Source organism: Haliotis asinina, chromosome 10, assembly GCF_037392515.1.
Source record: "Haliotis asinina isolate JCU_RB_2024 chromosome 10, JCU_Hal_asi_v2, whole genome shotgun sequence".
Lineage (NCBI taxonomy): Eukaryota > Metazoa > Mollusca > Gastropoda > Lepetellida > Haliotidae > Haliotis > Haliotis asinina.
The window spans coordinates 2,629,917-2,651,279 of NC_090289.1; the positions used below are offsets into that span (position 1 = coordinate 2,629,917).

The following is a 21,363-nucleotide window of genomic DNA, read 5'->3' on the forward strand; positions in this document are numbered from 1 at the left end:
ACTGAAAAACACAAAACATCTGTCTAGATCTATTGTATATTGACGAAGATGCCGCACTACTTGGAACATTACCCTGCACTAAACCAAGTAATCCCGGTGGCAGAACGTTGGCCATACTGGTCAGTACTTAATGCAGTCGGGACCAGGCCAAACGTATGGCCAAAACAACATCCTACAATTACACCGGAATCGTTCTGTTCTGACAAACATAATCACCTGAGATGTTACCTTACATATCAGCATAAAAGAATGACCAATTGTGACAGGAACTACAAGCCTACTCTCGATGATTAATATCAAGACGGAATATGCAGAACTACAGGCACTGGGGCATCAGGCCAGTGACACACACAAAAATTAAACCTATTATTAAAATGTAAAGTAAAAGACAGTGAAAACCATCTTAAACTATTAGCACTCAAATATAACGGAAAAACAGCTATTACATGGCACCTGGGCTGTCTTTTCTGTACCATCTGAGATCATACCTTAAGCCATAGCATAAAACGATGACCATATGTGACAGGGCCTCATGCTGTCACACTGCTACATGATATGGATGGTTCTAGCCATCTGGATTTCCGACCATGAAATAAAGAGGAAAAACTAGCATGAATGCCATATAAACATCGGGCTCAACTATCCAAGTCGTGACAGGGCTGAACAATTCAGCTCCTTGTCTAGAAATTGTTAACAATAGTTTCAGGTCGCACGTTCTGCCGAGCACGGGCTATTTGATATGCTGATGTATTCAGCGCTGTAGTCAATGCAAGGTGACATTGACTACCTCGTTTCTGCGCGCACCCTTTTGAACTAGACTGTCTGTCTACTCATGACACGTTCCCTGTGTTTTCTCTTCTCATGAAGGGTATTTTGCTTGACTGCATTGAAAAAAAAACTATCTTTCATTCCCCTTTCCTTGCCTGTGATGTGCTGTTTATGTCGTACCTGACGGTGATCACGTGGCTTGGATGAGTCAGTGAATTTTCCTAAACCTTAGCTCCACCAAGAGGTCCTCATAAGGACTACTATGCATGTACTGCTCTTTAGCATGTGGAAGACAGACTTCCCATGTAGCTTGAGGCTACTGAGCACTGACAATTGTGCATCAGTTCCGAAGGGTTTGGAGCACAACATAACGGCCATCTGCCTTTGATGGTTTTTGGATCTTCCGGAGCGAAGTCTGCCATGTAGTCTGACAGTGGACCGGAACCTGCCCCTCAGACGGTGAAGGGCAGAGGGAGACACCCGAAGACGGCAATAGCACTTCTTATGTATTCACCATCCTGTAAGCATGAAATGGTCCTGCCTCTGTCGTGGGCGCTTAACGATTTGCGTTAACTGTGCCATGTGGAAAAAGGCTTCAATACTCACTGTTTTTTTTTTCAAAGGCAAAGTTACCACCAGCTGCATTAAAGTCTGCATATGCACAAAGCTGTTGTACAACTGCCTGAATATTTCAGCATGAAACCAGAAGTGGGAGCAATTGCCCCAAGTCTCAAATAATAAAAATCTACGCGATAGTCACGTGATGACAACCATGACATGACCTCTTAGGTGTTCTGGCATGTAGACCTTTCCCGGCACTTTTTTCTATATATTTATTCTTTTTGTCCTATGATAGAACTGACACACGTGGAAATGACACATGAAGAAACGTCCTCTTCATTGCACAACATTCTAAAAGTCTGGTAACTCACGAATTAAAGCAAATTCCAAAGAATGATTTTAATGAATTATACGCCGGTCCAAAGCAATATTCCAGCAATATAACAGTACACCAGAAAATGGCTTCACACATTGTATCAATGTCAAAGCATACTAACGCTTTCCCCACTAGGCTACGTTCACTCGTCACGCCAAAAACCCGGTTCGATCAATCACATTCAGACATAAAGTGTTTGATATGTATTGAGGGAAGATTTACATTCATTGAAATATTAAACACAGCATTCTTTATGGATGCGAAATATGTGGACATCAAAGACCAGACGTGGCAGAGAGCGTCCAGTTTCTTGCATATAAAGACTATACTGTACAGGCATTAACACTCCTAATGTGATGGCTGTTGAGAACTCCAGTTTCAATGAGGTGCATTAAATATTGGATAAAACTACCTCACATACCATCAAATACACCCGCACACGATGCGTACGAAATATTAGCTAATATTGATTTAGTAGGAGGACAGAACTGAGCATGTAATGTTTGTCTGGTTTAGTTCAGGTTGTTAGTGTCTACCAAGACTTTGGGTGTATCTTTTTAACATTGGATGTACCTTCTTAACATTGGGTGTATCCTCTTAACATTGGGTGTACCTTCTTAACATTGGGTGCTTTCTTAACTTTTTAATGCCAGATCAAAAGACAGAGATCCAATGATGAGCTGGATATTGGCGCTGTACAAATATTAGCATCATATAAACAACCAAGAATTGAACCCAAAATATATTAGCATATATTAGCATCTAGTACTAGATAAGAATGTTATACAAGTTTTGAGAATAGCTTTGAAGCAGAGAAATATTTAATAGACTCCACATCGAGTAAATTTGCAACCGACTTGCTCGTGCTCGAGGTGCACGTATATTACATTATATTTGGTATTTTTATATAGCGCTAAACTCCATTCTATCTACAAGCTTGCTCAAAGCGCTTTGTTTTCCCCTCAAGCATTTGATATCAATATTTCTCTTGGGACCATACAACTCTTGCAGCCACCTGGCGCCCCGAGTTAAAGTGGCTTTGCCATCCTTACGAAGATCTCAGTCACAGCTGGTTGGACTAGGAGTGCATAGTTACAGTATTTTGTTCAAGTTAAAGTGCACGTTGCTGTACCCGCTATAAGTGATTGAATGCATTAATGTAGTCACCGTCTGCTCATTTACCTATGGATCCGTGGATTCCTTTAAGTACGCATGGGTATGTACTGTACACAAAGGGCTGTGACAATACTGAAAGAGTCTCTACACAAAGTTAACTCCAAGGTTTTTACCTTGTAGAGGCTTTCTTCAACAACATTTACAGCCACTTCCGCTAACTTGTATATTGTTGTCCAGTTTTCTGATTACATAGAGTGATTACGTGCTGAACAAATAGCCCTTGTTCCATGTCTGTGAGGTAAAATTCAATGTATGACACATGACGTAGAATAACCGTCAAGATTTTATGTCCGCTTCCCTTGTTATCTCGCAGTTGACGAGAACCGTGGTCCCATGGATGAACTATCGCTGGGCAACACCATGTGCTTGCACATGTGTCCATACAAACACTATACTGTCAATATAAACTGTACATGTGACTTGTTTCTTTTCAGGTGACAACTTTTTTGGGCGTTGGACGGATGATGATGATGGTGATGATGATGATGATGATGACAACGACGACCATACTCAAACTTAAACAGAAATTAATACAAACATGTCTCAGGCTATTCCTGCTAGTGCTTCTATAACCATTTGATAAAACGTATTTCAAGTCATACACAACTCTTTCGACCTGCTTTTGGATACTTTCATACCTCGAGTTTAATGTGAAGCCTGATATTTTAACGTATGTCTAGTAGCCTTTTCGCAGACACAGAAAAGCACACATGTGCGAAACAGCCAACACTGTTGCGAGACCTATATAACTGGTGTGGCACCCAACAGATCTAACCTCTCCCCTAGTCTAAACTTCATCACGAAATTGCTTCAAAAGACCAGCATAATATGGCCATTTGATCGATAGTCTGCGTTAAACCCCGTACAACCCTTTAAACATAGAAGCAATGGTTGTCCCAGCTGTTGGGCAAGTAGTTGCCTCCTCCAATGATGGTGATGTCGAATGCCTCCATCACTGTGCCTGATGCTTGTTTGATAAGATGTCCGACCTACGAGTTGACACTGCCTGTGTCACTGTTATTATGGACTGTCCTTCTCTCCTGCAAAATGATTGCTGACCTAACACCATGAGCCACTGACTGCTATTATTACATACCATTCCAAATAAGCAGGGGATACTGGATTTACAAGACTGATATAAAATGCAAATGATGAAGCCAAGAAGGAAACAGATGATGAGGAGAAACTGAGGGAAAATGAGACAGTCTACTCCATTTCTTTGGCAATGTTTCACCTATATGGCTATATATTACTATTACTCATATGCATTGTCATTGGCTAGTGGTATGCTCGCCAAATGGAATATCCCCTACTTTTTAAATATTATATAATGTTCAGCTTTATATAGTGCCTATACCCAAACGTTGCTCAGGCGCAAGTCCTTGGTTGTTTACACCAGCAACAGATCTCCACTCCATGCTGGAATGTGTGAAAGGCTGTATGTGATCTGGAACTTCATTCCAGAGGACTTGTGCTACCTCATGTAAGCTCCTGTCACCACTGGAGTTGGTTGCTGAGAAGTGGGTTGTAGCGAGTCATGGATTCTCTGCATCATTTCTTATGGCGCTGACTTGACTGTCCTTCTCAAACCCATACTCACATATAAAATGAGTGAATTTAGTTTTACGCTACTCGATATATAATACTCGAATCTGGACCAGACAACCCAGTGATTAACAGCATGAGCGTAGACCTGCGAAACTGGGAACCGATGACATGTGCGAACCGGACATCCTAAATATGACTCGCAAGAACAATTTACCAAGTAGGATAATTTTATTTATGTATGGTATGACAAATGCTCAGCTGTCTATAGTATAGCATACGTATAGAAATGTTTAAACCTCAAATAACAAATTCAGCACTTGAAAAATATATCGGTCAAATATCTCGGCACACAATCTCCAGCACGGCTACTGTTGACTCTCGTCGAGTGATCAGCATTTATTTTTGTCATAATGAATTGGTATTATAATTTGGTCAATTTTGTTTGGGTGTTTCAATCAGGAAACACTAAAGTTCCAACAATTTCTAAAAGCATAGCAATTTATTTTTTGATTGGTTATAAGGGGAAACACTCTGAATCTGAACTGAAGGAGTAATAGAAACAAATCTCAAAACCTCTGTCCCAAAACCTGGAACTGAGGAACACTGAATCAAGAATTAATGATTGTGAAGGTTTTCAAGTACAATTTAACACAACTGCTGTAAAACAATAGTTACACATAACATTACTTATGCTGAGTGTCTGGGGTGTTTCTCTATGATCCAAATCCCACCAAGGATGAAGACAACAGCTAACTTACTAGTATATAAACCCCAGTGACCAAGGTAATAAGGCTTCCTACACCATCAGTTGTACACGATATTATGGATTACCTTCAAAACTTTTAACATTTGCCTGCTTCATGACAGAACATAGATCATGATATTTGGGAACATGGGATATATATCCAAATACTGGAAGTAGCTCTAAACGTGTAGGATGTAGAGTACATTCAAAATCAAAGCGACTGGATACAATTTCCTGACTACAAAGCACGTAGTAATGCAGGAAAGCGGAGGAACATATTTCGAAACAATGACACACTCGGATCCTGACAGTACCATACTATTCTGTATTGATGAAGATGCCGCACTACTTTGAACACATGAAAACACTAATCCATGTAATCCTGAAGGCAGGACCTAGGTCATACTGACTACGCCAAACGTGTGGTCAAAACAACATCCTACAAATACACTGGACTCTCTTTGTTGATCATTATTGTACCCTTGCATACAACAAACCCACCGTCACAATGGAGACCATATAATAGATGGATTCTGGTCACAAAACACATGGAACACCGGATAAACACGGGACAGGCTCGAATTGACCAACAGGTTGTGTAAAATCTTATTGCCATATATTGATCTCCCTATAATAAATAAACAACTACTAATAAATAAACTCCCTTCTGGAAGCATCCAGTAAGTTGACAAATATGCGAAGGATAGCCGACTCCCCCCTGGTGCTCTGTACTGCCCAGCAAACCGCACCACGCAGTCCTTACCTCTGTCAGATTCAAGAAACGATTAATCTGTTGCTATGTCAACACTTTTTGTAATTTGTTTCTTTTGTTTTCCCTGTTTGGAAATATGTTCAGATGAAAATAGCACTTCAAGCACTTATATGTCGGTGTATGCCTTGGTATCTACTTAAACAAAGCCAGCATGAATGTCAGCACTGAGACCAACAGGAGGAGTAGAGATGGCCGGGAGACACAAGCGTCACAGCCAGCTGGTCTGTTGTGCGGAGAAATGGCGGGCGTTGCAATGGAGAATGTCTTTGGGTCAGTGGGGGAAGGGTACCGTTTTCCAGCATGTATTTCTTCATGCATTCTTTGAGATGATCTGTGTGGCCCTGAAACGGACTGTTCGTTTTGGTGGGAATGTACCCACTGACAGCTGCACACGAGATCCATGGCCAGAACTGACTTACCTTTCCCACACTCTTGAGGACGAAAAGTCCTGAACATCCTGTGTTCCCCAAGATATCTCACAGACCACTCTGCTAGCTGTTGTTCACTAAGCTGGTGTCATAAGGTGTGTGAAAACCTGGTGTCCCACCATGATGAGAATCAGTAGCTACCAAGATGACAACATGGGTTGTTCATTCATGACCATCGATGAGGGTTGCCAATCAGGTCATGATTTTTCATGAACTTTACTAGAAGGTAAGTAGCTGCAGAGCATAGTCAAACAAACTTGGGGTTCTGATTTGTTACGCTTTCAAACTAGATCATTGACGAGATTCACCATATTGTTTCCATGCATGGGTTCCTCTTCCACAATGTGTCTTCCAATTCAAAGTCAAATCTGTGTGGACTGGACTCTGCACTGAAATGCTGCTCTCATCTATGCTAAAAACAAGAACTTGTTAAACATGAAATCGATTTTCATTATTACAGTTACCTGTTATGCTCTGTGAGAGCCACACTGACACCTAAAGGAAGTCTTTTCGCTCTTTAGGGTTTTGCTGGGTTTTGTTCGTTTGCTGCACGAACGAACGCTGTCTATGGTACTGGTGGAACGTTGGTGGGCTGAAATACGTTTGGCGATGATGCACAAAATCTCACCACCATTTCAGGTGATTATTGGGATTGCAAGTGTCTTTGTGAAGAATGTCTTGTGAGAATGTTGGAGACTCTATACAGTGACATGTCTTCTTGGAACATATGCTCTTGATGCATGGCTTCCAAGAATGTGTCTTCTGAGGTGCAGGACTGATCAGTTGAGCAGAACTATGTCCGGCTTCTTCAGTGGCGTCAGGACTTGTTGAATCGTTGATGCCTTGAGACTCTGGGGAATCTTGGGCTTTTTAAAGGCGCCTTAGGCGTCTTAGTGGGGTTGATATTGCTCTTTCCTGTTTTCTTGGTTTCCTCTTTTGAGGTGAATCAGCAGCAGCAGTAGTTGTAGTAGGGTGGATCTGTGACCTCTAAATCTTTGGAGAACAATGGTAGGTTAAACTGAAGTTGAGCAGATGTCTAGCAGCTTCTTGATCATTGGTATTGAGAACAGTATGTAGGAACTTAGTGTGATTTGTCTCCCCTGCATTTTTAACTGCACACGTCTTTGTGATAAAGGTCTGGAGGAACTGTCAGAGTGGTAGTATGAATGTTCTTGGTTATCAGCCAATAGAGAGTCTCTTTACGTAAAAATACTTGCCAACTTGCGGGGTATCCCTCAATTTCTGCTCCATCACAAGGATTTCGTTTAATATAGTTGATCTGTTATATCTCACCTTGAGCCATCATGTTGTCGTTGATCTATGCCAGAAGTGATGTCATTTGACTGTGAAACCTTTGGACGAAGGAAAAAAGTAGATGGCCTGGAGATGCCATCTTCAATTCTAGCCCTGATTTGTTTAGATCTGCAGCTGCAACTGAACTTGATGCCTTGTACTGATCCTGGATTTCATCGAGAGGATCATTAGCACGAACTGTGACGTCATGGTTGTGTTCCTACTGAAGAGCATCTTGCACAGCTTGTTTGAACTGCACTGTCTTATGGAATGCTGTTCTTGGACATGGTCTTCATGGATGCCCACAGAAGGAAGTAGCAAACGCGGGCTGCTACAACTGTTGTAACAGCCGAAGATCACCATAGGTTTCACTGTCATCAGACACCCGTATGTCAGTAAAGACTGACAATATCCCTGGCATTACGGTGACAAAGAAGATTTTTGCTGCATGAACTGCCTTAAGATTAGTAGAAATACGATGCACTACAATCAGCACCAAGGATGGGGATTTTAGAATCAACATAGTTTGTCTTTTATATCTCACTTTGAGCCATCGTGTTGTCGTTGATCTATGTCAGAAGTGATGTCATTTGACTGTGAAGCCATTCGACGAAGGAAGAAGGTAGATGACCTGGAGATGTCATCTTCAACTCCAGTCCTGATTCGTTTAGATCTGTAACTGCAACTGAATGTCTTGAACTGATCCTGGGTTTTTTAGAGAGGATCATTAGTACGAACTGTGGCGTCATGGTTGTGTTCCTACTGAAGAGCATCTTGCACAGCTTGTTTGAACTGTACCGTCTTATGGAATGCTGTTCTTGGACATGGTCTTCATGGATGCCCACAGAAGGAAGCAGAAAACGCGGGCTGCTACAACTGTTGTAACAGCCGAAGGTCACCATAGGTTTTACTGTCATCAGACACCCGTATGTCAGAAAACACTGACAATATCCCTGGCATTACGGTGACAAAGAAGATTTTTGCTGCATGAACTGCCTTAAGATGTCATCGAGAAATTCAGATCTAGGTCCTGCAAAGTCGTCCCAAAACAATGCATGAACAAACACATTCTCGAAAACATACCATTTCCTGTTGATCCACACAAACTCACCAGTGCCCCACCCGCCCTCTCTCTGTCTACGTGCCCGTTGGTTAGCTCCCGCTTCTCGCCTCCCGCGACATCTCGTCAAGATGGCCACTCATTCGGTCACGTGGCAGATGATTACGTGACCGGAAATATCGTTATTTTGAAAGCCCCGCTAGGGTGACAAGGTTGCTAACTAATATTCATGCTTGTCTCAGTGTCGACATAACTATGTGAATTACTGATAAAGCAGTGAAACATGAACAAATGTTTATCTCTGTATTTTGAACAATGTCTTGATTTTACCTGCAGAAGGATGCGAGATATTCATCAGCCGTGGATAAATTTGAATCCCCTTTGGATCCGTTCATTATACAGCTCTGCAGCGCTATTGTCGTCTCAGAACTTTCTACGCATTTAGTGTCCATATCTGAAATAGATCTCTATTTCATGACAGACAATCATGTTGATTTAGTACCAAGGAATAATGGCCAAAAGTTTTAAAGCACTGTCCCATCCTCCAGGTATGAAAAGACCACAGATAAAGGTTGATACAATGGTCATAACTCATCACAAGTTGTTGTTTCATTTAGAATGCATTTTAAGTAAATAGCAAATAAGTGAGCAGCAGTTAGTAGAAATACGATAACAGTGTACAAGAACACACATTTGTCAAGTTTACAAAAAGGAATAGTACACAGGTTCGATACATACAAGTTGGCAGTTGTGCTGGTGCCACAATGGCGTGTTAAGTAAACTTACCGTCGATGTTATCACACATGTAGTCTAAAGCCTGTTTTCTTTGGTCAAGGGATGGCATTATCTTTTGCCACTCAGATGGGGTGCAAGGGGAGATCTTCTTATATATACACTCATAGAAGTCAACGATTGCAGTCTTGGTTCTAGAAAGGTGTGTACATGCATTACTCAGCGAAGGCGGGAATGTGGAATGTAAGCAAAACATGTCCTTCACATTGAATCCTCTTAACACCGAGTGACACCCGAACAACCACGGACGAGACACTACAAACACCACCGCGCACGAGACCATACAGTCACCACCAAGGATCAGCCCCCACAATCATGGCCGATGATGAGGCCGTACAATGACCACCACGGACCAGACCATACAATCACCACCACGGACCAGACCATACAATCACTACCGAGGATGTGACCATACAATCACCACAAAGAACGAGACCCAGCACTCAGCACTAACGATGTAACCTACAATCAGCAACAAGGATGGGGCTATGCAATCACCACCAAACACAAAGCCATACAATCACAACTAAGGACGAGACCATACAATCACCACTAAGGGTGTGACCATAAACGTATCACCAAGGATGTGACCCTACAATCGCCACAAGGATGTGATCATACAATCACCACCACGGAAAAGACCATACAGTCACCACCACAGATAAGAACATACAATCACCACCATGGACAAGACCATACAATTACCACTACGGACAAGACCATACAATCACCAACAAGGATGTAACCCTACAATCATCACCATGGACAAGATCATACACTCACCACCACGGACGAGACCATACATCACCAACAAGGACGTAACCCTACAATCACCACCATGGACAAGATCATACACTCACCACCACGGACGAGACCATACATCACCAACAAGGATGTAACCCTACAATCACCACCATGGACAAGATCATGCACTCACCACCACGGACGAGACCATACATCACCAACAAGGATGTAATCCTACAATCATCACCATGGACAAGATCATACACTCACCACCACGGACGAGACCATACATCACCAACAAGGATGTAACCCTACAATCACCACCATGGACAAGATCATACACTCACCACCACGGACGAGACCATACATCACCAACAAGGATGTAACCCTACAATCACCACCATGGACAAGATCATACACTCACCACCACGGACGAGACCATACACCACCATCAAGGATGTAATCCTACAATCACCACCATGGACAAGATCATACACTCACCACCACGGACGAGACCATACATCACCAACAAGGATGTAATCCTACAATCACCACCATGGACAAGACCATACACTCACCACCACGGACGAGACCATACATCACCATCAAGGATGTAACCCTACAATCACCACCATGGACAAGATCATGCACTCACCACCACGGACGAGACCATACATCACCAACAAGGATGTAACCCTACAATCACCACCATGGACAAGATCATACACTCACCACCACGGACGAGACCATACATCACCAACAAGGATGTAATCCTACAATCACCACCATGGACAAGATCATACACTCACCACCACGGACGAGACCATACATCACCAACAAGGATGTAACCCTACAATCACCACCATGGACAAGATCATACAATCACCACCACGGACCAGACCATACATCACCATCAAGGATGTGATCCTACAATCACCACCATGGACAAGATCATACAATGGCCACCACGGGCGAGACCATACATCACCACCAGGGACAAGAGCATGCAATCACGGACAAGACCATACAATCACCACCACGGACGAGACTATACAATCACCAGCACGGACAAGAGCATGCAATCACGGACAAGACCATACAATCACCACCACGGACGAGACTATACAATCACCAGCACGGACAAGAGCATACAATCACCACCACGGACAAGACCATGCAATCACCATCACTTATGTCACTTTACAATCACCGCTTAGCACGTGACCATACAACCTGTCATTTCATGAAATTTGAATAAGTTAATATACAAAAGCGAATCACAGTTTCAACATCACTTGTTACGCCATGAAATTTCATGATTTCACATTCTGACTGTAACATATATACCACTGAAGACATGATAGATTTCAATTATTTCCGGTGTCCTGCACCTTTATATAGCTGGAATACTGCATATAGAGGCTTTAAACTAAAACTTCACTCATCGATTATTAGCGCAAAAAATGAAACGTACATACTTTGACTGGCAAAAAGAATCTGCTATGGCAGATTCCACATCAAGGCCTTTGCTCATATCAGTGAAAAGTCCAATCATAGACACTCCTTGTTGGATCAGCGTTGATGAGCACCCAGCGAGGTCTGGGGCAAAGTTAGGGCATGCTGAGGTGAAGTCCTGGCTTCTGCTGGACGGTATTGCCGAAACAAAAGCTGGAAGAGACAGTAGTAGAACAGGTTAGATTAGACTTGGCAGAGGCTACATCTTCATAACGGGTCTCAGTTTGGTGGCGTGATCACATTATGTACCCAAGTTGCAGTTAAGAGGTAGACGTTTTATAGATACCAACTGTGACTAAAGTAAGCCTGTTGAGTAAATGTGTTGCCTATTTGACTATTTACAAAGATTAATATTCAGTTTACATACGAAGCTGTTATCCTATCGATACGTCTTCTCGATTGCAGTCATGTTTAAAAGTAAATAACTCTCAATAATATCAACTATCAACTGAAGAATTGCCGCGAATTACCCAATCAAACTATAATTGTCGCGCATGCACACAAGGGCATATTTCATCTCCGAACGTTTTCTAAATATTTCCAAGATTTGTCTTGTTTTTCTTGGCAGCCACGGGTCAGCGCTTCAACCCACGAATGTGCAGAGCTACTTGTCCGACATGGTAAAGTCCTGGAACATCTTCCAAACCACCGTTATACTAATGTAATGACCAGGATGACAGTATTTGTGTGACTCTTTTATTCAGGATCTTTATCCAGAGACCGTCTGCATCCAAGATACATTAAAGATTGGATCAAACAACATCGATAGACATTGCAGGATTCTGTCATAGTGCCTACGGGTGTAATGTTCAAAGACATCATATGGTGGAATATTCCCGACAATGCCATAGACCATAGATTGGACTCCAGTCAGGATGCCTAAGCCAGATGATCAAGATTAAACACACATCAACGACAAGCTGTCATCGGGTTCACCATTCCAAATACATTCTGGATATGAAAACACTTCTCCTGTGTATCCAGCACTGGGCGCTACACCTGCCAAACTCCTCCATACTTGTCACTACGGACATTTCGTGGCACCAGTATTGCCGACATGGTCCTGGCTTCCAATCTCCTGTACTTGTTGGATGGTCAACCTTTACGTGTGGCTGTTTGATCAGTGATTCTCAGACAACGGGTGGGCAGAGGTCAGGTATTGTTACAAAGGACTTCAACATACTTCATAATAATTGAATACAAGTCTCTAGACGGAAGAAGAGTGAACTGACTAACTAACGCTTTCCCCACTAGGCCATGTTCGCTCGTCACGCCAACGGCCCAGTTCGATTCTTCACAAAAGACATAAGTGTTTAATGTGTATTAAGGGTCGCTAAGCTTGGAAAATTTCATGTCCATTGGTTACAAGTATATGGACAATATGGACGTATGAAAAAGTCCTACACGGAGTAGGGTAGGTCCCTGATGGTAGTTCAGGATGGTTGACGGAGGGAAGACAAGAGTCAGTGGTAGAGTAGTAGAGATCAAGACAACGGCCATGTTTACAATTCTGGTTGCGGCATTTTGGTTGAAATAGTACAGGTTGATTGTAAACATGTGACAGAACGCATCGGGACTGAGTTGACTGATTGATTGACCCGCTCTGTCACTTACATATATTCAGAAGCCGAACGGCGATTCTGCATCATCAACGTAGTCGTGCGTGGGACAATGGACACCCGACACCCCGACTAGCCGCACAATCCATCTGCTTCTGTCGTTCCCTGACTGGTCTCCCTGACTGGTCACTCTGGTTCGTCTCGCTGGTTGGTCTCCTTGACTGACTGTATCAGTCAGGAATTTTTAATACACAGGGCCATTACGCCACACTGCGTAAATGTCACTGGCCCATGCACACGCACATAGTAAGATTCGCAGGGGTAAGGAGGTGTTAACTGACATGTATTGATAGCGTTTGAGAATTAAGGGTCCTGCCCGGAGGGGAGGTCTATGATTAAAGAGGACACTCCGAATGTTTGCTGAATGCATTACAAAGATGACAGAATTTAGGTGCACTTTGGACATATATTGAAACAAATAGATCGTTTGAATGAAGTTTTAAAGAAACGTATTGAACTGATTTAGTCTATGACATATGTTTGGGTCTACCAAGATGTTGGGTGTATAGCTAGCTTTCTTAACATTTTTCAAACCACGTTAAAAGTCAAGAGATCCGCTCATGGTCTGGGTATTGGTATTCTACACGTGTTAGCATCATATAAACAACAATGAATTGAACCAAAATACATTAACATCTAGAAATAGATAAGAATGTTATGCAAGTTTAGAGATTGGACTTGAAGCAGAGAAATTTTAATAGATTCTGCATCGTGTACATTAGCAACCCACTTTGCTCGTGCTTGAGGAGGGCGTATGTTATACAGAGTGTTATATATATAGCGCTAACGTCCATAACATGTACGCCCATGCTCAAAGTGATTCCTTTTTACCCCAATCATTGGATATCAGTAAAAATATTCCGAATACCTTACGGATCATACAACTCTTGCAGCCACGTGGCGCCCCGAGTTAATGTGGCTTTCCCATCCTTACGAAGTTCCCATTCACAGCTGGTTGGACCTGGAGTACATAGTTATAGTAATTTGTCCAAGTTTAACTGCACTTAGCTGCAAGCGCAACTATGTGTTTTGATTTTTACACCCGGTCACTGGTGGGTTCGATCCCGGCCCCATACACTCGCTGGATCACAGCTCTTCCGACACGCCGCATGTGCAAGGCTAAATATTGATACCTATGCGCACACGTGATGGTTTCTTGCATATATTAAAATATAATGGTCTTATTCGTCGTGCAGGTATGTTTACCTTGTGCTATACGGAAATGTATAGAATTGCAATGTTACCTGCAATGAAGACGATGACAGTGCCGTGGAGCATGGTGTCGCCAGGTCGTAAACTGATAAAGAGTTTATGTTACGCAAGACGGACGCTTTTGTCAACCTTCCTTTTCGACTGTCTCTTATCAATATGAGCTGCACCTTTGTGCACAGGGGCTTTATCTTCCCAGAACCTTAGGCTCTTCTTAGAAACATCAACGGATTATTGCAGTAGTATACCAAATACGGATAAACCGATACATGCGTGTTGCAGGTCCTCTTTGTGTTCCGAGGTTACCAACAAGCAATCTTCAGATGGTTATTACACGTGATAGAAAAGTCACTTGATAACATGTTTCATCCAACCCGGTGTTTAATGGTATGTAGACAAGATTCAGAGGAGGCTCAGTGATGTGCGACCAAGGCCGACAACTGAAAGCTGAACTCTCTCAGGCTTATCACCGAGCCTGGGTGCATGTTCCTATGGCCTTCATCAAGCATCTCACCCACTACATGTACTGACGATGCAACGCTGTTGTCAACGCTCAAGGAGGTCATACACGTTACTGACTTTCGGATCGCACTGTCACGCCATCTGTCGTCATTTTGACTTGCAATGATCAGAAATTCGCCTTTAAGTATTGATGATCAAACACGTCATTTTGACTTGCAATGATCAGAAATTCGCCTTTAAGTATTGATGATCAAACACGTCATTTTGACTTGCAATGATCAGAAATTCGCCTTTAAGTATTGATGATCAAACACGTCAATTTTGACTTGCAATGATCAGAAATTCGCCTTTAAGTATTGATGATCAAACACGTCAAGTTTAAAATCTTCCGACAGTTATTATGTTATGTGCATGTGTTTGAATTACACTGATTACCAATTTCAAAAACGGAGTTACGGGAGTTTTTGCGGTTCAGTGTACATACACACGCGCACACGACGCACAAGCGCGGACACGAACATACATACATACATGCACACAGACAGACATACAGACATACAAACATACATACATACATACATACATACGTACGTACGTACGTACGTGGCAGTGCTCTGAAACAAAAGTCTCCATATCAGATAATGAAAGTTTTTGTCACGAACCTGAAGCAGATATCAGAGTGAGTGAGCATAGTTTTACGCTTCTTTTATCAAACGATAACGGACATGACAAATGAGCTATGTGTACATAATTTCTATATTGTATCTAGTGAAGTTTGCTATTCCTTTCTAGAGAGAAAGCGTTTCAAAATGGCGGTCGATGTAGACGTATCAGTTTTGCTCTCCGAGACAAATCAGATATTATGCTCTGAAAACGTGAACTACCAAGTTGTTGAGAACCGCTATCCCTTTCAATGGTGTCAGGCATGACATCGACTATTCAGAATTTGACAATAGCAACTGAGCTGTCTTGCTGTGTCAAGGTAGTGTTTGTTAGACACCTTACAGAAAAGTGTGATAATACCTCATTGCTGGATGATGATGTTAGACTTGCCCTACTTGGTTTGTGTAACGTCAAAACTTCCTCTACCCAGATTATGTTCTTGAACTGAGAATAGAGAGAAGATCACAAACTGGAGACAGACTTCGTGTGAACGGTTCAAAAGACTATTTTGTGATATTCAGAACTTATGTTGAAGAAACTACAGATGATTTACTCGAAGTTTTGACTTATCAACCAAACTTCAAGCAGACAATCTCACCTAGATTCAATTAATGATTCTCACTACCCTGAAGTAGTACAAATGAGAGGGACAATTTAGAGAGGGACATTGCCTCGCTGAAAGGCAACTACACGCAGGACAACAACAATCATCAATCAAACATTACACAACGTCACCTAACGATCAGCTAATAAACGAGCTTGCGGCTGTCAAAGCGGACAATGACATTCAAACATTCAGTGCAAACACTTAAGAACTGTCCACTCTGTTACACGAATGTAAGAGCGAGCTTGATAGCCTCACTGGCAAGGAGAACGATTTCACAAAGAAATGCTTGCTGATCATCGCAGGGGACGTAGCGTCCAACACGGGGCCTGGTAACAGGACCACCGCACAGGACCGAGTGCAGAGAAGGCTATCACCACAAAACGTATCAGAGCAATACTCTATACCTACCGACACTGATAAAGACTCTTTATTTAATTAAATGAAAGGCTCCAATCAGTTCAGACTGAAAATCTTTCACTAAAACTGCGTCTTAGTGAGTTAGAACTTAGAAATGATAAGATGGAAGCCCAGTCCCGGAGATGTAATTTAATATTCCATGTGTTGTCAGATAAACGTGGAGAATCATGGAAGGAAAGTGAACAATGCGTTGGAGGTTTCATGAAAAATACTCTGAAATGGAAACATCCGACGATATTTCAACTCAGAGAGCACACAGGATTTTTTCCAAGTCTGGGAGTCGACCCTTGATAGTCAGACTTTCTTTTTATAATACAGTTTAGAGTCTCTGACGATTACACAGAGGGAGTGCGCCAAGTCAGATACAAGCTTCTTCCGTTCATGAAGCAAGCGTGTGACAGTGGTAAGATAGCATACCTAAACTATGATAAACTTGTTATATATGATAACGTGTTTGTGATGAACGATGACGCTGATGGACTTCGATAAAATAGTACAAGGAAGAAACGGGCACGACAACGTTAGTGATTCACTCAGTGAAGATAACGTTGCGGACACAGCAGAGATACAAGACAGAGGTCATGGCCTCGATGCTAAGCATGATGAACATAAGGCAAATCCAGATGTTAAACAATATGAACATAAGGCAAATCCAGATGTTAAACAATATGAACATAAGGCAAATCCAGATGTTAAACAGTATGAACATAAGGCAAATCCAGATGTTAAACAGTATGAACATAAGGCAAATCCAGATGTTAAACAGTATGAACATAAGGCAAATCCAGATGTTAAACAGTATGAACATAAGGCAAATCCAGATGTTAAACAATATGAACATAAGGCAAATCCAGATGTTAAACAGTATGAACATAAGGCAAATCCAGAAGTTAATACAATATGTCTGGAATGTAAATGGACTTGTGTCTAAAATAATTTGCCAAGACTTTGTAACATTTCTCCAAAACTCTGATATTTTAATTTCTGCTTGTTAGAAACCATGTGTTACGATTCCAAATCTATTTTAAATAGCATTTTTATTTGTTACAATATACACGTGTGTGATGCTAAGCGGTTATCACTGCGTGGAAGGTATTCGGGGGGGGGTGGGGGGGGGGGGGGGGTGGAATGTGTGTATGCATGAAACATCAGCTTACAACATCGTTTGAGAGAATATATTCACAATGGGACAATTGCCTGTTCTTCAGGCTCAACAAAACCCTTATTACGGATCCTGTTATTTTGGGATTTCTGCATATCCACACTGAAGGATCACCAATATATATAAACAGGGAAGAAAGTGGAATAGCTACATTAGAGAATAATCATTTATTGCAAATCATATATGAACAAATCAAGTTTATTCTTTGTGGGGATTGTATAGCTTGGACGAGCTTGATTATCTGACTTATGATTGTGTTGATTATCTCCCCTGCGATTTTCATGACAAGACAGCTGTTTTTATGCAGCCCCGCGCCACATGTGATACAGCTTTTGATAACTATGGTCTTTATTTGCTTGAAATATGTAAGCATCTTAATATCATATTGTATATGACCGTGCTGTGATAAACCCAGTAACTACACATTTCTTTCACATTCAGGCAGCAGTGTTGTGGACACTTTATCATCTCGAGTGAATTATTTGTCAATGTTAAAGACACGGAAGTAATGTCAAGATCAGAGTGGGATCATATGCCACTAGTTGATACACTGTCCGGTATTAATACACCTGTTTCCGTAGTTCGTACAACAGATTACTGTGAGATCACTCTAAGAGTAACACCTAAATTTAATTAACTACAAACGGAAATAAATGACTATCTTACGGCCTTGAAATGTAACAGTGCAACGTATGCTAACTGATTTGTAACTGTGTTGGAGGGAATATATAAATATGGCAGTCTAGAAATTATCAGATGTTATGCTAAATCTTCTTAGAAAGTACAAGACGGATTAAAATCTTCAACAGTATACATCTGTCAAATCAAAATTCAAGAAATGTTGTGACCAGAAGAAAACTGCATATATTTTGAACCTAAGTGACAAGTTTATAAACCTTGCAGGTAAATATGGTGCCTGTGAATCTTTTTGATGTGCCGTTAAACAAGCATTGAACCCCCGGAGCAATCAAGATGACATCACACCTGGTGAATGGTTGTGTTATAAACTGATTAAATTGGTTGATAGTGGTGTATCCCCTGAAGCATGGGATCTGGCTATTATTAATTCTTCCTTTATACAAGACTGGATCAAGAAGCAACCCATCAAATTAATTTCACTACTGCACAGTATTGGAAAACTTTTTACATCGATTCTAGAACGGCGTTTAAGGATATGGACAGATATAAATAGTATGCTATCAGAAGCACAAGCTGGATTTCGACCGAATTATGCTAAGTTGATAATATTTATATTTTGCAGGCTTCATGTACCAAATAGTTGTAAAAGCCATAAGGTCGCTTTTACTCTGCTTCTGTAGATTTCAAGAAAGCCTTTGACTATGTGGACAGGGAAAAGTTATTGTAATTGTTATTAAGTAAAGGTTGTCATGGTAACATGTTCAATATTTATATATATATTCATGATTTGAACTTGCTAAACACAGTCATTTTCTACCTCCAGTAGTGTTCGTCAAGGTTGTATCCATAGCCCTAATCTTTTCATTTTCTTTATAAATGAATTAGTACATGAACTGTATGAAAAATGTTCCCAAGGTACGTTTGTATCTGAGGATATTGATATTATGCTGCTTCTGTTTACTGGTGATTGGTTTCATTCTCCCACACCGTCGTAAATTTGCAAAGGCAATAAAATGTCCTGCATTCGTTCTGTTTAACATGTGGACTTCAGTTAAATTTGGATAAGACAAATGTACTCGTGTTCAGATAAGGGGGAATAGTGAACAATGGACATTTGGTAGTGTAAAATTAAAAATTGTATCGTATTATAAATATTTAGGCATCATGTTCTCATCCAGGCTGATTTGGTCCACATCGTGTCGTACTCTTGCATTGCAGGCATCTAACGCTGTTTATCGTGTATACAGATTGTTTTATGTGAACAAGTTCTTGTCTTCTTCGATAGTATGTAACATTCTTTATGGTAAAGTTACACCTATTTTATTGTATGCATCGATTGTATTGTATGCATGGGGCTTTAGATATGATGGCTGCATTGAAAAGGTGAAAACATCCTATTTCAAACATTTCCTGTGTGTTGGGAAATTCGCAGCGAATAAGGCAACACTGGGCAAAATTGGTCGTACCAATATGTTTGTGTTAAGTAGATTCAGAGCTGTTAAATGCTGGATATCTGCATCAATGTTAAAATATGTTGAAAGATCTAAAGGACAGAAGTAAAAGGAACTGGGTTTCAGAAATCCGTTTCTTACTGTTTGCTTGTGGGTATTCACACGTGTGGGAGAATGTTGGAGTCGAAAAATTGTTTCTGCATATGTTCAAGTAAAGATTAACGGATGTTTATATCCAAAATTGGCAAGGCAGTGTACAAACTTCACATCTTTTGAGTAATTAAATTCTTGCAAAATGAAGATTTATTGCTCAAATGTTTAAAAGAGTACATTTTATCGGTTTATGAAATTGCCCCATGCAACATCTCTGAAATAAACATTGACATAAAATAATATCTTCAAAAACTATCCATCACATTTACACATCTGTGCCATCATACATTATATTCTGAATTGTTTTGTGCTCCAAAATACACGTATCAAACATCTTTATTAAAACTTTCAATATCATAAGGCACTCGTAAGGCTAATTTCCGTATGGTAAACATTGGTATTTGGAGAACGTGTTGATTTCCGCTAGAAAAGTAAGAAGACATCTGAACATTTTCAAAATATGATCCAGCAGCATTGTAAGGTGAGAATCTTTGTTGTTATGTTAGAATTTGATCATAGTTGTTCCATCATCTGTTTATCAAAAACCTTTGAGTCACCTGTCACTGTCAAAATGACATTATCATTCAACAGGATTGCCATGTATAAACACATACATTTACCAAGAAATTATGTACCTTGATGTTTCCAGAGACATGAATTTCCAAAATGACTACACTTAACTGTATGAAAAGGATTTTTTTTCTTTTTTCGAATAAGAACAGTATCAAGGTCCAGCAGATGATGAACACAAACAGACGTCAAATGATACATTGTTGTAAAGTGTAATTTATAAGCTTAAAGTCACGGTTGAAGGCAGAGGAATATGTAGCCTAATGGTTGCTATGGTTGGACTGTTGTATTTTGTGTTGTCAGACATGCAGGTTCAAATCTGTGTAACTTTTCTCTCTATTTTTTCAATTTTTTATCAAGTCTACAATGGTTTGCTAACCTGTTTCACAGCAAATCCAAATACTGTATTTTATTTTTCTTAAGTTTGGTAATCAATGTTACAACGCTGTTGAAACAAGCTTTAATTAACATCATGTAAATCTTTTCTTAAGCCTGAAGACACTGACCATTCAACTTTTCAAGTCGGTCTGGTTGCCCTTGTTCCCAATCAGTAAGGAACATGGAGAAGATATGCATTGTTTCTATGTTAGTGTGGTGATTTTAAGAAAAATATTTGCAAATTGCCCAGAGCTG

General features: G+C 40.9%; 1 protein-coding gene across 3 annotated transcripts in view; it reads right to left on the bottom strand.

Moving 5' to 3' along the window:
- LOC137298340 (uncharacterized) overlaps positions 1-21,363 on the bottom strand; it is a 187,434-nt gene that overhangs the window by 46,048 nt on the left and 120,023 nt on the right. Inside the window, exons 1-4 of one of the 3 annotated variants that reach the window (XM_067830552.1) lie at positions 14,642-14,767; positions 11,742-11,931; positions 9,514-9,653; positions 9,058-9,181 (exon numbers count right to left, since the gene is read on the bottom strand). The exons of 1 other annotated variant lie outside the window; for it this stretch is intronic. In XM_067830552.1, coding sequence (XP_067686653.1) covers positions 9,058-9,181; positions 9,514-9,653; positions 11,742-11,931; positions 14,642-14,675 — 488 coding nt within the window. In that variant the 5' untranslated portion in view covers positions 14,676-14,767. Of the gene's footprint in view, positions 1-9,057; positions 9,182-9,513; positions 9,654-11,741; positions 11,932-14,641; positions 14,768-21,363 lie in introns of those variants that run through there. One more of the 3 variants, XM_067830555.1, reaches the window with a different exon arrangement.